The sequence below is a fragment of the Uranotaenia lowii genome, chromosome 1 (genome assembly GCF_029784155.1).
Source record: "Uranotaenia lowii strain MFRU-FL chromosome 1, ASM2978415v1, whole genome shotgun sequence".
Taxonomy (NCBI): Eukaryota; Metazoa; Arthropoda; class Insecta; order Diptera; family Culicidae; genus Uranotaenia; species Uranotaenia lowii.
Genome location: NC_073691.1, coordinates 137,596,792 through 137,615,691, shown reverse-complemented (window position 1 = coordinate 137,615,691; position 18,900 = coordinate 137,596,792). Strand labels below are relative to the sequence as shown.

Below are 18,900 nucleotides of genomic sequence, written 5' to 3'. Positions count from 1 at the left end.
TGAAATTCAAATCGCAGCATTTTTTTTTCTTATTTTGACGCGATTTATCCTCTAGTTTAAATAAGTAAGAACAAAATCTCATTTTGAAATATCCTAACATTCGGTTTTGTCAAGTCCGTGTTACAACATCGAATGGCGCTTCAATCATAAAACAGCCAAACCCATAAACAACCCGGCTTATTAAAAAGATTCATGCGGATGCAAAAACTTTAAGAACATACAGTGGAAACTGACGGAAAGCGACACTCAAAAATTTCGCTTAGCTGAGAAGTTTCTTCCAGCTAAGATGATATGTTTGCACCACTTATATCGGGCAAAGTTTTCCGCTTGCATAAAAATCAAAATGTCAATACAAACATTCAATCTACCCCGTTGCTGTGCTATTCGAAACAATGTTCGATTGGATCAAAATAAGCTCCGCCCTTATGGGTTCAGAACGAAAACGCCTGGGTGTATTCGGGTATAAAACTTATGGTGTACACATTGACAACGTTGGCTTGGCTCAGTTTCAGTCCCCAAGGGTTGCCGGAAATGTTTCTTCCTTGACGGTTATTGACTTTAACGATGCTGATTGAAATGCAAATTTTGACTCTAGCCGTATGGTTTACGATAAAACACACAAACCCTAGCTAGCTAGCGATTGGTTCTGCCGGTTTGAAATTTGGATTCCAAGAAAGCAAAATCTCCATTGGCTTCTGCTTCTCAAAAAATTTGATTTGATATGAATATTCAACGTTAAAAAAATTATGTGGTTCTTCGGAATCAATAAGTCTGATCAGTTTACAAAAATGAATATATTCTCCCATAATTTCCGGAAAAGCATAGAATACTATCGATACACTAGGTGATGCTTAGCTTTATGGAAGTTTACAAAACCCAACATATCACTGCTTCCACCCCTTAATATTGATCTATAAATCAAGATAACAAACTGTGCAAAATTTCTCTTTGATTGGATAAATCTAAGGTAACCCCCAAACGCCTTGAAGTTGAAAAGTAAATGAAAAAAATATTCAAATTTTCACTAAAATATCATAATTGATGCCCTACAAAGTTGTTGCTTAGCTTTAAACCTTTACGCACCAAAGCTTGTGGGGTTTTATAGTTTTGCTAGAATTATTATCGACTTTCTTTTAGAAAATGTTTGCTTTTTCCAGCCAAGTTTCATACCAATATGATGGTCTTTCAGGGTCTCTTGAGAGTTATACAAATGTGCTCCGAACTTTGCCGGTATTGTTTTATCATTGATTGGATCAAAATAGTGGGGGGAGGGGTGTTTGGGCTCAGATGGGGTTAAATTTTCAAGGATGTTAAAATATAAGGGCCATCCTAATGTACACATCACAAAAATCTTAAAACTCCAGGCAATCAATATCACGCTCAAACGTGAATTTGGGCAATGTCACACACGGAGCAATATTTCAAATTTAAATCGATTATGATGTAAACTTAAGCATGCATACATGCAATACAAAAATGATTCAAATATTTACATCGCAAATATTTAGTCTAAGAGCATTGACCGAATTTTTTTTACAAAAGCTCTTTTCAAAACTCCCATGGAAAATCCCCTTCTATAAAATAATTAATTAAAAAATTGTGCGGTCGTTAACAAAGGAGATTATAAATTAAATGTATTTGATCCCGAGTATCAACTCATTCATCCAAAATGCACAGTCTTGGGCTTTTTTTCCAGAGCTAATAGTTTTGATTTATTTTCCCGCAATTAGTAGTATTGGACTTTGTTTTGACCAATTAACTCCATATGCCTTGAAAAACTTTTTGGCTGAAAGGAGATTTCCGCTACTGCTGCTCATGGGATTGGAAAAAGTTTCCGGACATTATTGTTGCTGATATTGATGATGCTTGAGATTTTGTATCTCACTTTGGCACCTTCCTCTTCTTAAGCGAACGAAGAACCCTCAGGAGATTCTTATGTGCCTCAAGAAATCGGTTCTGTTTCAGAAATACATAGACACCCCACAAATAAATGGATTTCTCACGTTGGTGTATACGTTGAGTACATATTGGCTCCGCTCTGTTTATTCTTAGCTGGGGCTTAGTGTGAAAATTTTCTTATCAATTATTTCAGAAAAAGCCGAAACATTCGGAAGTTGTTGACAGATAGCATCATTTTCTACGATGGGATAAACCCTTTGAGTGATGGTGCTCGTCAATTATTTTGGCTATGCTATGTATCCGGTATCAACTAAGTAATGAATCATTCAAACGCCTGATACCATTCGCATCAGATGTGATACTGGATTGTGTAAGGGTGAATGAGTGTATTTTAGTTTAATTTATTACTTAGCATCAACAATCTACTATGAAATTTTTTTACTCTACTCAACTCTACTCTACTCTCCTCAACTCTACTTTACTCTACTCTACTCTACTCTACTCTACTCTAATCCACTCTACTCTACTCTAATCTACTCTACTCTACTCTACTTTTCTCTAATCTACTCTACTCTACTCTACTCTACTCTACTTTACTCTACATTACTCAACAAAACTTCACTCTACTCTACTCTACTTTGCTCTACTTTACTCTACATTACTCTACTCTACTCTACTCTAATCCACTCTACTCTACTCTACTCTACTCTACTCTACTCTACTTTACTCTACAATACTCAACAAAACTTCGCTCTACTCGTCTCTACTCTACTCTACTCTACTCTATTCTACTTTATTCTATATTACTCTACATTACTCTACTCTACTCTATTCTAATCCACTCTACTCTACTCTAATCTACTCTACTCTACTCTACTGTACTTTATTCTACTCTTCTCTACTTGACTCTACTCTACTCCACTCTACTCCACTCCACTCTGCTCTACTCTACTCTGCTCAACTCTATTTTAAATTTACTCTACTTTACTCTACTCTTCTTAATTCAACTATTCTCCACTCTACTCTACTTTACCTCTCTCCACTCTTCAGTACTCTTTTCTACTCTTCACTACTATTCTCTACTCTACTCTACTCTACTCTACTCTTCTATACTGTACTGTACTCTACTCAACTCTACTCTACTCTACTCTACTTTACTCTACATAACTCCACTCTACTCTACTCCACTCTACTTTTCTATACTCTACTCTACTCTACTCTACTCTACTCTACTCTACTCTACTCTACTCTACTCTACACTACTCTACTCTACTGTTCTCTACTCTACTCTACTCTACTCTACTCTACTCTACTCTACTCTACTCTACTCTACTTTACTCTACATTACTCTACAAAACTTCACTCTACTCTACATTACTCTACTCTACTCTATTCTAATCCACTCTACTCTACTCTAATCTACTCTACTCCACTCTACTCTTCTCTACTCTTCTCTACTCAACTCTACTTTACTCTTCTCTGCTCTACTCCACTCTACTTTTCTCTACTCTTCTCTACTCAACTCTACTTTACTCAACTCTGCTCTACTCTACTCTACTTTACTCTACTCTTCTCTACTCTACTCTACTCTACTCTACTCTACTCTACTCTACTCTACTCTACTCTACTTTACTCTACTCTACTCTACTCTACTCTACTCTACTCTACTCTACTTTACTCTACTCAAATCAACTCTACTCTACTCTACTCTACTCTTCTCTACTCTACTCTACTCTACTTTACTCTACATTACACCACTCTACTCTGCTCTACTCTACTCTATTCTATTTTACTCTACATTACTCTACATAACTCCACTCTACTCTACTCCACTCTACTCTTCTCTACTCTTCTCTACTCTACTCTATTCTACTCAACTCTACTTTACTCTACACTACTCTACTCTACTCTACTCTACTCTACTCTACTCTACTCTACTCTACTCTACTCTACTTTACACTACATTACTCTACCAAAACTCCTTTCTACTCTACTCTACTCTACTCCACTCTACTTAACTCTACATTACTCTACATTACTCTACTCTACTCTACTCTAATTCACTTTACTGTACTCTAATCTACTCTACTCTAATCTACTCTACTCTGCTCTACTGTACTTTATTCTACTCTTCTCTACTTGACTCTACTCTACTCCACTCTACTCCGCTCTACTCTACTCTGCTCTACTCTTTTCTACTTTACTCTACTCTACTTAACTCTACTCTACTCAATTCAACTATTCTCCATTCTACTCTACTTTACTCTTCTCTACTCTTCACTTCTCTTCTCTACTCTACTCTACTCTACTCTACTCTACTGTACTGTACTCTACTCTACTTTACTCTTCTCTACTCCTCTCTACTCTACATTACATTACTCTACTCTACTCTACTCTACTCTACTTTACTCTACTCTACTGTACTCTACTCTACTCTAGTCTACTATAGTGTACTCTACTCTGCTCCACTCTACTCTACTGTACTCGTTTCTACTCTACTCTACTCTACTCTACACTACTTTACTTTTCTTTATTTTTTTCTACTCAACTCTATGCTACTCTACTTTCCTACTCTCCACTCTACTCTACTCTTCTCCACTTTACTGTACTCTTCGCTATTGTACTCTGCTCTACTCTACTCTACTGTTCTCTACTCTACTCTACTCTTCTCTACTCAACTTTACTCTACTCTTTATCTCCACTCTATCCTTCTCTACTCTACATTACTCTACTCTACTCTACTCTACTCTACTCTACTCTTCTCTACTCTCCTCTACTCTTCTCTACTCTTCTCTTCTCTACTCTATTCTGCTTCACCCTACTCTCTTTGTCGACTTTGAAGGACTTCATTAAAATCGTCTTCCTATGTCAATGTATTTCCGTCAGACAAACACTGAATATTGAATTGGTTAGAGTTTTATTTGCTTTTATGGATCACATTTGAATTTGTGTGTTTCTCTCTCTCTTGTTCGTTGAATAGTCGCCAGAAAGCTTGGGATGAAAAATCATCACAATTTTTATTCGCTCTGATTTACATCCATTTCCAATGACTTATCTAGGAAGATTTGCTCATCTTTCCCATCTGGTTTGTCAACTCTCAAAGGATGGATCTTAGTATTTAGGTACAGCGAGAGGGAAAGTTTTTTGCTAATCCATCTGATTAATGCGCTGTCTGAGGGATAAATAAACATGCTAAACACAACGGTGACCGAATATCTACCTATCAGCCAAGGCTGTATACTTTGGACTGGGTCTATTGCAAGACGACTTTGGCTTTGTGGCCATTGGCTTCCGATATGCTTTATGATTTTATGACGGATAATGTTTTTGATGATGATTTTTTTTCTATTTTTTGAGTGATGGGGAGTTGTTCACCTAATACTCTTCTCGGAGCAAATTTCGGTAAACACTGAAATTTCGTTTCAAGAAGATTACCAAGATTTTTTTTTTATTGAAGTTTTTTTTATTAAGACTAGAGGATCAAATGAAGTGAAATTATGGATGAATAAAAATAAAAAAAATTCAAACTTTCATTACGGAATCTTTAATGGTAGAATACAAATAAACAAAGTTATTTTTCGGCTGCCATCCAACAAGCTTAATTTATCGACTGTGACTTCCCTTGTCAGCGGTTTTGTATACATATAAAGTTTTGGACATTATCGCTCTATTTTGTGGTCAGCTCCTAGATGTTATGCCTCGTTTGGTTTCAAAAGTTTCCAGCAGCGCGGCCGATTCCTTCCGGTCCTTCTTATCATTAAGTGAACGGGGCCCATAATCTTTGAGCAGATGAAATAAATTCTTTATCCTATGGTTTTCTTCACACGGATGCTTCCAAATATAGAATTTTGATATTGGGTGCTGTTATTTGAGCGGCCATTTGCTGTTTTTCTTGTTCTTTGGAGAAAAATTTCGCGTCGTAACTTTGAACTCATTGGATTCTAATCAAAACAGGGTTGCATGAGTGAGAACGCGGAAGCATTGATTGCCTCAGCTCCAATTGGAAACCTTAGTTCAACCTTAGTAGGATTTTTTTTTCAAAAATGTAATATTCTTTGAAAATAGATAACCAAAAACATTATCATCGTTGAAATTGTCTGAAACAAATCTGAAATCCTTCTTTTGTCACTTGGAGTTAAAACATCTCGTGAGAGAGGAAGGTATAATGAAAAATATTCCATATTATGAATAAAATGGAACAAACTGGACAAAACTTTGCATGCAACTAATTCGAAAAATCATTTAAAAAAATCAATTACAAAAGGTGATACAACACCCAACTTTTACAGGTTTACTATCGCTCTTTGCATTTTTTGAAATTCGAAAAATTTATCAATTTTTTCTATGAAATACCCTAAACTTTATGAATTCCTTTCTTCAGGGTTTCTGATACACCGAAATGGGGGGGAGGGGCGAGGGGCTGTGATTGACAAAAATGATTTTGATATTTGTTCCGGCCTTTGATATCACAAGCAAAAGACCGTTGAAAGATTGAGTGAAACTTTCCGAAAGTTATTTGGTATACGCCAACCTTATGTCCGGGAACTGATGTGGTTTGTAAGCCGATGTCGTTGCATGGTGGTAATCTTGTTTGTAAGGCTGCTGTGGTAATTTTGTTATCACTGGGTAGCGAGGGCAAAATGTGCCCTCTAATCCGTTCGTTTGATACTTTTAAAGCTCTACTTTCTACATTTTTTAGCGATTCATAGGTCTGCTAAAGTTTTCAAAAAATGTCATAGCATAAAAAAATTAATAAAATAAAAATAACTTTTAATAAATTAATTTTTAATAACCATAGAATTTTTTCTTGTACCATAATACTCTCCCTTGTATAATTTAAATAAATTCATTAGATGAGCTCTTGAATTTATCAAGAAATACGTGTGGCACCTCTCTTCTCTTTCCTATCCCGTGAGGGGAACCAAATTATCGTAGAAATATTGTTTGTATTGAAATAATTCTCCAAATTTGTTACCATCTACTAGCACTCGAGTTATTAAAAAAAATTGTATGGGAGCTCCCCTTCCCCCTTCCTACCGAATCAGTGAAAGAAGGTAGAAGCCTTAAACAATCATATAAAAAATCTACTAAAATACCCTCTGCAATATTATTTGAAAAAAAAGTTTTCGAGTGATCCAAAAATATTGTATGACAACATCCCTCCTCCTTCCCCTTTTCCCATTGGAGAGAGGAAAGGGTCTCGAAAAAAAAAACTTTTCTCGTACTCGAATATACTTCCATGATTTTTTTTATTAGTTCTCGTGTAATGCATAAAAGGGAGACCCTTCTCCCCTTCTTCTCCTAGTGAGAGGACAGATGGGTCACAAACATCGTAGAAACTTGACTCGTTACCTTAAACTTACTTATGTGAAATTTGGATTCATTTGCATGACTAGTTATCGAATATGGAAGTAAATTATACGGAAGACCCCCTCCCCCTTTATAGCTCCCCAATTGAAGAGTGTGGAGTCCCAAATAATCATAAAAACCTTTCTCGTACCCAAATAAGCACCCATGTTAAATTTGGTTCCATTTGCTTGATCAGTCCTCGATTTTTTACAAAATATGGTGTGGAAGACCCCTCCCATCTTTCTATCTAAATACTGGAAAGTGGGAGGAGTCTTAAACCATCTTTAAAATATTTTTCCTATCGTTATATCTTCGCATACCAAATTTGGTTCTGTTTGCTTGATTATTTCTCGAATGGTGCGAAAATTGTATGGAAGCCATCCTCCCCGCTTCCAATTTACTAATTGGAAGGAGCGCCCCGCTCACTCCTCGCCTACTGACTGTGAAAGTCGGAGAACTTTGTGTTTCTAAAAACCTTGGTGCCAAAAACCCCACCAAAGGAAACGAAAATCGGTTTACGAAATGGGTGCCATGACTTTTGGGTCGTGGGAATAAAAACGAAGTTGTATGGGATGGTCCCTTATCTTAGGTAGGAGGGGCTCAAAACTATTACTTAAACCTTACCCTGGTTCAAAAACATCGCTAAACCAAATTCCAGGATGATCGGTTAAGTGGTGTGGATTTGTAGAAGGTGCAAAGAAACAAACATATACATTCCAACTCATCTTTATATATGTATGTTAGATTTCTGATCACAAACAAATTTCGTGTCATAGACAAACGATAACCGAAATTTAAAACAAACCAATTTCATTGAAAACACCCAGTGATAAATAGAAAATTTAACCCAACCGTTCATATCGCCCCGAAATACCGTACATCATTCACTTCGCAGAAAGGATATATGAACTCTCGTACGGTGAAGTGGTTTCATGTAGGATACATAAGACTTTCATCCTACACCGGATATGTGTGGGGTCTGCCTATCTGTAAGCTCGGAGTCGTGTGTGCTGTCAGCTCGATATCGGCGAAGAAGTGTTAAGAAACACACCGAACAGTCGATTACAATGTTGTTGTTCTGGTTATTTTTCTGCTAAGAGAGGTCTTCAATTTATTTTCTTGATGGTGTCAGGCAACATAGGTCTATTAAAGAGGTCTTCTCTTTGAACGGCATTAGACTATAAGAGAGATTGTTATGAGAAATGTGTTCCATGTCAGTTTTCTTCTTTTTATCGAGTTATCTTAATCACTTTGAGTTCAAAATCCAAACTTTGAGGCCATACTGAATCAGCATTTTAGTGTGATGCTTTAAATATTAAAGCTATTAATTTTCTGCGGAAAAATGAATGGCCAGGAATTTTCATACATAACAAATCATTCCCATGTTGACTCCACAAACGGCTCCCGGCGTTTATTTGAGGAGAAAATTAAATTCCGGGCACGTCGACCGACAAAAATTATCCAATTTTGGTTGCGCTTGTTGAACCGTTCCTTTTTTTATGTGCTGCCCAAACGCAGGGTCAAAGTTCTGGGGCAGTGAATGGTGGACACGGATACGGTAGAACTGTTTAGTTTGTTTGTTTTTCCTCGGTTGCCTTTTCCGGCTTTATGGTCTGCGAGAACGATAGACCCAAACCAGTTCCGGACCGACAAAACAACACCAGCGGTCAAACTTGAACCTTTTGGCGTGGCTCGGTTCGGTGACAATTCCGAAACAAAAAAAACTCTAATTGGTATCTTTTCTTCGTTGGAATATAGAACACTAAGTTTTTCTGTGTTAGCCGACCACTTTCATGGGGCTGCTAATTAAGACGTTTAACCTAACTGTTATGGTTAATTCTACAGCACCAATGTTGGAAGAATGAGTGTTGGAATTATTATCAACATTTTTGTCGGTCTTGGTTTACTCTTGCATAAAGGCAACAAACCCTTTCATAGCAACCACATTTTTTTTAAATTTCATCACTTTTTTTCGGTGAAGAAATAAAAAAATCAAACCACTTTGTTAGCTGTTCAGCTTTAAAAAAAAGGTACCGAATAAATTGTTCTTAATGACAGTTAAATCAACAGTTTTGTCCTTTTTCGGTAGATGTTTTCTAACAAAAATTCGTTAGTCTACCCCATACAACAACTCAAACTCGAGGCACAGTGGTCCAGAAATTAAATTTAGCTGAAAACAAATATTAGCGCCTTCCCTTTAAGTTTGATGTTGAATAATTTTAGGGTGGTTCAGAAAGTTCCAGTAATACGAAACGGCAATTTGTTTTCATGACAAATTGGGTGGCCCTTCGTGTCCTTCGTTTATTCGTGATAGCTTTTCATGGTGATATTTTATCAAAAACATTTATTCTGCAATATCTTAGATGATTACTAGCTGACCCGGTGTGCTTTCCTGAACCTTTCAAATATAAATGAAATTTGTTAAAATAATTGAAATTGAGTTTAATTTCATTAGGCAGCACCTCAAACCAAATTTAAACATAGTTAAGAAGCAAACGCTTTGAGTAGAAACCTGCAACTGAAGTTTTGAATTTCAGTTAAAAAAAATGATTGAATAATATTTTCTAAAAATTGATCTCTAAATTTTTTCAAGATCTGAAACTTTAACTCATTTTTATAAGCTTCATAGAGTTGATAATAATGATGTGAAAATGTATGTTTTAATTATATGCACTTCCACCAGCTCTTTCCTTCTTCCAATGCAAGAAGTGCTCACGAACTACCATAAATAAAAACATTTTTAGTATCTAAAGACGTAACCTTTCGCTTTATTTGTCTAATGAGTTTTCAAATTTTGCCAAATTTAATATGAATAAAGACTTGCCTCCGTCTTACAGAGTCCACCCAGAAAAAGGGAGGGTTTCAAATTATTCGTACGCAAACAACCTCTCTTCATTTTGCTTGATAAGTTCTCAATTTATGGCAATAAACTTATATGAAAGCCCTGATTGCTAAATAAGATTTCAAGTTATACAACGTAATTTATATGAAACTTTCTTTGTCCCTCGCTTCTTCACACTGCAATGGTTCATGATTCATGGTTTTCTTTATAAAATTCAATTTTCGAACCTATGAATTAAAAAAATGTATCGATTGAGATTAGTTTTGGTGGATGTGTTGTAGTACGTTGCTGACTGACCAATTTTAGAATGATCCACAGATGGTAAATTTGAAAGAAGAAAAAAAATGTCTACTCAAGATGTGTTTAATTAACAGTTGGTGTACTTTCCGGTTTATAATCTTTCTAGAAGACTCTTCTCAAAACAATTTACACTTTCATTTTAATACTCTGTGAAATCTGATTTTTATAATTTGCATTTAGGATTCGTTACTATAGAATTTTTATTATTTTTCCTTGATTTTAGCTGTAAACGATTGTATTGTCGACTTGGTGCTTTGGTTTTAGAGATTGTTATTCAAATGAACTTTGCGTTTCTTTCATAAGAACGGATTCCAGGATCAGGAATCATTGAAAAATGCACACTACCTTTTATGCTCAGTGTTTAAAAGTAACTTTTCCAAAGTTTAGCTATATAGGACTTTAACTTGATATTAGATCCATCTCTCAGTTTCAAAAGTCAGAAAAAAGGATCGTAATAAAAAATATCATCAAATTTGAAAGAATATAAAAATTTAACAATTAAGTAAAAAGCATGCCAACTAAAATTTAGATACATTAAAGTATAGAGAAAAATCTGAACCAATTCACAAAAATACAAGAAAAGTTTCGTACCAGATACCAGATCAAAAAAAACAATCTAATCAAGCACAAGTTAGTTTAAGAATATAAACAAAATCAAGATCAAAGAAAATGTGCTTTTAAATTTACGTTCAAATATAACTGAAAATCCAGATTCATAAAGCCAAATTTAGATATAAATTAACAATAAAATCTAGAATTAAATTTAACTGTTGTGATTACAGTTTTTTATCTTACGATCATGATCTAAAATTTTAAATAATTTGTGATTGATTTGAATTTTTATTCCGAATTCAAGGTTTCAATTGCTAAGAAAAAAAGTAATCCAAAAACATGACAGTTTAAATTATTTTTTTTTTATTCCTAATTTATTGTGCAATTTGCCAATTCCTAACTGAAAATTGACAACATTATATTGATTAGAACAGTGTAGCTGTAAAATGAGATAAACAGTGACTTTTCCTGAATTGTTAAATATTTGTCAAGCTCAGCTCTGTCAATTCACAATAAGATTCAATAAGTGTATTTAGTACAACGTCCGAAAAAACGACATTTGAAATAATGAAAAAAAAATTAAAAATTAAGTCTATTTTCATTATTCTTTAAATGTTCTAGTTTTCTTCTAATTCATTTTTTAATTTTTCTATTCGACAATCATGCTTAAAGAAAACTTCAACGTATTTAAATACAGAGGTAAACACAAATCGAAAAAAAACTCATTTTATGACGACTCCAGCAAAAAAGATCCATTTTCTGTTCAAATCAATCTTCAGAAATTTCAAAATACTCGATCTGATAGGAATTTTTGAATGATGGCTAAACTAAATTGAAACTTGATATATTAAGCGTTCTTAAGTTACCGGAAGAAAATAAGTTCGCTAACCAAAAGTTAGCTTAACTTATTTGTATATTGAACTAAAATTCTGGATTTTTTTCTGACACAAGGGTATCCACTTGCTTTTATCCAAGTGGAAAAAAGGAAGGCTGACTAAGGAACAGTGCCGGGTCAGCTAGTTTATTAGAAATCTCTGATACTTCTCTTATGTTTTAAGAAAAACATATGTAGAATAGCCAGAGATCGTCAATAGACTTCCTTTTCCAATTTTATCGACGGACTTAGCAGGCGGAAAAAAGCGTTCCTATGAGTGTTTTCACTTTTGTGCTTCTATGAATTTAACCTTATGTAATTAAACTTTAGTCATTACATCAAATTTATCTTTCTTCTCATTTGATGTTAATAAACAGTTTCTGAAGATGGTAAACCGAAGCGTAAAAAATAGAGCGAATCTTTTTTTTAAACATCGCCAAACAGCAGAACCTCCAAAGAAAAAAAAAATAGAAAAATAAATCCTTATCATGAATTCATATCACGAGCATTCGAAACAGTCGCTCGGACTGCAACAGCAATCGCAATAATTTCCATTGACAAAGATTCAATATGAAAGCAAAACCTCTTGTGTGCAAGCTCGAATTGATTGGAATTGATTTTGACAGCTCTTTTGTATCGATTGCAATTTTGAATTTTAAGATATCGTTTCTCTTACATATAATAAAGTTTCTCTACCTAAAACGACATTCTTCCAGTGAAGCTGGAAAATTTTTTAAATCACTTTGGTCACTTGGAGTTGAAACATCACGTAGGGGAAGAGGATGGGGGGGAGGGGTTGGGAAGATAAAAAATAATTTATTTGAAAAATCGAGTTAATATTTTAGATCGAAGAATATGCCAAATCTCGAATAATAATGGTGATACAATTCGCATCTGCTACAATTTGACCTTCGCTCTTTCAAATTTTTTGAAGAATAAATCAAATATTTCAACAAAATACCTTAAACTTTATTCATTCGTTCATTCAGGGTTTTCTGAAAATTGAAGGAGGGGTTGACAAAAGAAGAATTCGATATTTGATCCCGCCTTAACTGATTAAAATAATCCACCACTTTCTATTAAAAATAAAATTTTAAAATCGAATAGGTATAATACCACATTAGGCGTGTTTAATCGAAAATTGCAGGTTGACATTTTTATAAAATTTAATGCCAAACTATGACATAAAGAGTGATACGGTCAAAATTTGGTCCAGGGAAAACGCGTGTAAATCGGTGAAATCGTTTGTTTAAAAAATCAAATTTTATTTCTTTTTCAAGTTTAATTAGTATAAAATTCAGGAAAATATTCAATTAGGCTTTCGTTTTTCCAAATCCGAATTGCCGGGCCTTACGCTTAACCCCTGCCATCAGATTTTGTACAGCCACCTTGTCCACCTTCTTCGCCGCAAAAAGCCAGTTTGCCTTGAACTGCTGCTCGTTCTTAGCAGTTTTTTTGGTCTTCTTTAGGTTCCGCTCGACAATAGCCCAGTATTTCTCAATTGGGCGGAGCTCTTGCGTGTTGGGAGGGTTCTTGTCCTTGAGAACCACCTGCACGTTGTTGGCAGCGTACCACTCCATGACCTTTTTACCGTAATGGCAAGATGCCAAATCCGGCCAAAGCAGTACGGAACAACCGTATTTCTTCAGGAAAGGTAGCAGACGTTTATTCAAACATTCTTTCACGTAAATTTTTTGGTTGACAGTCCCGGAAGCTATGAAAATGCTGCTTTCCAAGCCACAGGTACAGATGGCTTGCTGAACCAGATATTTCTTCGCGAACTTTGACAATATCATGTGCTTGAAAATATATGCTACCTTTCCCCTCCCTTTTGCCGTATAAAACTCCTGTCCCGGAAGCTGCTTGTAGTCGGCTTTGACGTAGGTTTCGTCGTCCATTACCACGCAGTCAAACTTCGTCAGCATCGTCGTGTACAGCCTCCGGGATCGGGCTTTGGCCGTCGTATTTTGTTTATCATCGCGATTTGGAGTCACAACCTTCTTGTAAGTCGATAGTCCGGCTCGTTTTTTGGCTCGATGCACGGTTGTAGACGATACACCCAGCTTATTTGCGGCATCTCGGAGGGAGAGGTTAGGGTTTTGCTTGAAACTCTCTTTGTCGTCTCAGCGGCTAACCGGCAATAAAAAAATGGAAACAAGCAAATAACTAGATTTATTTATACTTTGCGCTGAACAATGGTGAAGCCCCTATCATTCCTTTGTTGTTTTTTAATATTGAAAAATTTCACGATGAAATTGGAAGAGAAAATCTTTATGCTTTGAAGGTTGAGTTTCAACGAAGAAAATAGAAAGATAGATTACATGGAACATTAAAAACGTTCATAAGAAAAACGTTCCATTATAACAAAACACATTTCAGTAAACAAGTCCCGTCTTATCGAATTGCAAATAAGCACTCTTGCTGACGAATAACTTTTTATGTTTATGATGTTTTCCTTATATATCAGATCTTAAAAAGAAGAAACATTTAAAAACAAATCTTTACGGGTGAAGAATGTACCTTCCCACCTTTATGATTTCTTGTGGATAAAATCCTACCACTCCCTTTAACGACTCTACAATGCTTAAATCGGTTGGAAAAAAGTTTAAATAACCACTTTGAAAACAATCTTAGAAAAGATGACGGTTCAGATTTTTATAGCCAAATCATAAAATTTGATTTCCGCATCATCGCATATCAATCCAAACTTATTTTGCTTTTTCGTTATTCATCTTGCAGCATCTTCTCCCATGCGCTGGACCGGATGATTCTAGTTGAGAAAATAAAAATTGACACAGATTGAGGACCGTTTTGGGACACGGAAAAAAAACGACACCGCAGACAGTTCGCCATGATGGAGCGTTTTCTATCAACTGAAATATCCCAACCTCTCACCAATGGAACACTCGAATTCATGGCCATGGTCACTGCAGCCGTTCCCCGACATCATCCCGGCATCAATGGAACCAACGACGACGCCGGCAACGAGGAGGATACTAGGGACCTGTTTGGAGTGTCCTCGACTTTCCTCCTGGCCAGCAGCTCACCGTCCAACACATCATCGTCATCTTTGACCACCGGAAGTGAGGCGGGGCTGGGACTCGTCGTGGGTGGCAGCCCAACAAGTTCCGCCGGACTAAGTTATGACAATTTTGGCGCCAACCCAATATGTGTCATTCTGCCCATTACCATATTCTACTGCTTCATTTTTGTGGCAGGCATCGTGGGGAATTTGGCAATCTGCATTGTGATAGCCAAGAACCGGTCCATGCACACGGCCACCAACTACTATTTGTTCAATCTGGCGGTGTCGGACTTCTTGCTTCTTCTGTTCGGTAAGTGGTTCATTTCCTTTTATTACAGCCATACATTCACTGAGCTCTCCCTTTCTATATAAGTGACACATCTGATCGATTTGGTCCTCAGACTGTCATTATATATTTAGGTATTGCTCTTGAATAGGTATTAAAAGTGCTCCGGAAAATTTTAGTTTTTGATCGGGGTTTGAACGCACAACAGAAGGCATCACACAGTAAATTAACTCTCAATCATTTCACAATTTTATGAGGGAAACCCTTATTTGAGTCAATGTACTAAATGCTTTAATTGTATTCCTTACACATTGACTTCAATTAGAAATTACTGAACTAACTATTATGGTTGTGTTAATTTTGGCAAATGTGGAAATAAAACTGTTTTTTGAATTTCGCTCTAAAAAGATGATGAAGAGAAAAGGTGATAGGTGATGAATTAGAAGAACTTCATAGGCTATACACGAGGCTTCCAACAATCAGAAAATTATATGGTGCGCTCAGTCATGATCATGACTATTTTTATTTTTTTACCCTCAAATCTCTTATAGAACAGTCGATTTATTTTCCTTTAAGTACCTACTTTATTTTTGACGTTTTTTTAGATTATTGACATCTTCGATTTTTGTCAACAAACAGTTTTGCTTCCATTTTGAACGATTGAAAATTATCACAAATATTGTCTCTCTCTGGAGCCACGACTATATGTAAATGTAAGAGTTTCTATTCCAACATCTTCAGATTCACATGAGATAGTTCTTTTTGAGTTGCTTAACACATCCAGTGATTACGAGAACGCAAATGGAATACTGGAACTCTTTCTGGCAGCTTCAATTACTCTCTGGAGCCACGATTTTTGCTCCTCATCGTTTGAAGCCTCCTTGATTTTTTGCATTTTTCCTCACAGGGCTTATGCGTTGAAAGTTGATTATTGAAATTGACTTGCACTACTCTTGAATTAATTTTGAAGTACTCAGAAAGTTTCTAAAAATTTTAAATGCAAAATAAATAAGTAATCAATCAAACAACGCGAGCACCAAAACATAGCCCATCTGCAACCTAACCGAAAGCCATCTTCTCTCGATGTTGTAATCCTCCTCAATGAACGCCGAAAAACGGTAGCTCAAGAAGTGGCATGATGACAGACTACTTTTCTTCGACTGACCCAGCCTAGAAATTCCTCATCTGCAAGATGCCACTTCGTCTCATGTGCCACAAATATTTTGCATTTAAAATTTTCAAAGTATGGAACCATCTGGAGGCGTTCAAAATTAAGCCACCATTTAGTATTTTCACTGCGTTAAAAATCAAAGCAAGGCCGTTGATTTCTCAAATCAAGAAATTTCTCGACAAAACACGCCAACTTGATTCTTTTAGTAAGAACTTCCCTATGCGGAGGTGCTGATGTTCATGTCGTTGCTGAAGTGTATGAAGCATGTCGAGAGTTACTATAAAGTTATGTTTGGCTGGGATTAGGATAAGGAATCCCGGGTTTATTTTGGTCCCGTTTTTGTGATTTCTTAAATTCTGAAGACGATTTTTAACAAAACATTTTATTTCGGATTTTGAAGTTTTATGAATTTTCAATTCTTTTGGTATCAACATTTAAATATAGATTTTTCCTATTTCCATTGGTCCTCATGTTACGTGATTTTAGAGGGTAAAAAAAAACTTTGAGCACTTAGAGGCACCCCTAAATCAAGCCCAATGGAGATGAAATTCTACACTGGTCAGTTTTTGGTCAATTTTGATTATGAAATTTTTCAGAAACATCCATTGCTAGATGTTATAGATTCAACTTTATCTGAATCTACCACGTACCGTAAACTGGGGGAACATTGACCAATTTTTATATTTTATTTTCGAATATTTTGGAAGGGGTTGCATTTTTGCAACACTAAAAAGTTTTAACATACTAACTGAGGAAAGGAGTATAAAACATGATCATTGATAGCAGAATATTCAAACGACATTTCAAAAACAAATATGGACAATGCTGCTGCATACATTTAGGGGCAAAAATTATAAACTTGTTTCAATACTTTTTGGTTTAAAAAACAAATGAAATTTTACCTTCATTTCCCTTGGTCCTCACACTGTTCCTATGTTCCTTTCAAACGTAGAAAACAGTTTTCAGATGTTTCAACTTCAGACTTAATTAATGATGATTATCTGCAAAAATTCCATGTTGATTAAAGTTACCCCGGTGATCAAAGTTCCCCCAGGTTTCGGTAATAGTACTTGACCCGTGCTTAAAAAAAATTTAGTACATTATAATAATGCTTCTAAATAAAATTATTCTCGCTGATTTTCACCATCTTCATTGTTGTCTTATTTTCTATCCGTCTTAAAAATTTCATAATCTTGAAAAGTTCTCACTAAAATGGACATCACTTATTACCGATATGGCCGATTCTTCAGAAAATCCAAACAAAAAAATAAACCTCCAAAGCTGTTTGCAAAATATCCATTTCGGGTCCATTTTGCCTGTAGTTTGTTGGTGTTCCCATGACCGAAAATGTTAACCTCTTTGATGAAATAAGATTCATTGTGTTGATAATTTGCATGTATTTATTAATGATGCAGAGTTAAGGTAAGGTAAGGTAAATTTCACTGAAAATTTCATCGATTTTCATCCAAATGTTGCTTTTTTTCGAATACACTTCTTATAAGCATTTTTTGGTTTGGGCTTGTGGTATAGCTCAGTTGGCAAATCAGTTGCCTTCTGAATCGATATTCACGAGTTCGAGCCCAAGATTTGCACATAAGTCAACTATGCACTGGATTTTGAATATATTAACTGCAAATTTTCGCAATAAATATATTTTCACCAGAAAGGAAATTTCATAAAAATTATATTGGTGTAATAACATAAGCGCAACGATACTTAACAAAAAATGACAAATATAATACTCAAATTTTGAAGTTAATTTTTTGTTTTGGTTTGTACATTAAATTTTCCACCGGTGAAATTTGCGGGCGCTTGAAAAAAAATGTATGATTTATTGATTTTATTCACACGCAGAGCAACTTAATACGTTAACAGTTAACATCTAAGATATTGCGGTTGCCCACGTTAAGTCATTGCCCTCGATACTCCACTCTTCCCTATTAATTTTTCAACAAACAAATCAAAAGTATCTCTATATTTTATCGAGTCTGCCCTATTGACGATTTGCAGCAAAACTATTTCACATGCAGCGCTAGCTAAATTTCAGTTAAGGAACTAACAAAAGGGCGATGATAGCTAGTGATGATTTACATGGAGGTAAATACAAATTGTTTAAGAAATTCGATTTTTTTTGGGAACTGCCAACTTTCGGCGAGTAATAATGATTGAATTAGATAAGAAAATCCTCAAATTACTTATTTAATACTTCTTGCATAAACAAACAAAGTTTTTTGGGATTTTCCCAACGAAATTCAATTTTGATTTAAGTTTTGAACTCTTCAGCTGCTCTGATAAGAACATATTTTTGTGAATGTTTTGCACTACGTTAAGGATACTGTCCGACCAAATTTTGATAAATTCGAGTTCAAATTTATTTTCAAGCTATGTTGCTGAAACCGTTTAATTGCAGATGATACCTCCCGGACCCGATCAGAAGGGAAAAACAAAATTATATCAAAATGAGATATTTTGATACCTATTTTTTTCTATCTAAATGAGTTATAATTCAGTACTCGTAGGATGTTAAAATATCTCAAATTATATCAAAAAAATCTATACGATCATAGCTCAATTATATCAGTTTTTGATATGCTCCTATCAA

General features: G+C 35.3%; 1 protein-coding gene across 1 annotated transcript in view; it reads left to right on the top strand.

Moving 5' to 3' along the window:
* LOC129740249 (pyrokinin-1 receptor-like) overlaps positions 1-18,900 on the top strand; it is a 188,502-nt gene that overhangs the window by 101,973 nt on the left and 67,629 nt on the right. Inside the window, exon 3 of the mRNA XM_055731858.1 lies at positions 14,556-15,151. Within this exon, the coding sequence (XP_055587833.1) occupies positions 14,668-15,151 (484 nt within the window). The 5' untranslated portion in view covers positions 14,556-14,667. The remainder of the gene's footprint in view (positions 1-14,555; positions 15,152-18,900) is intronic.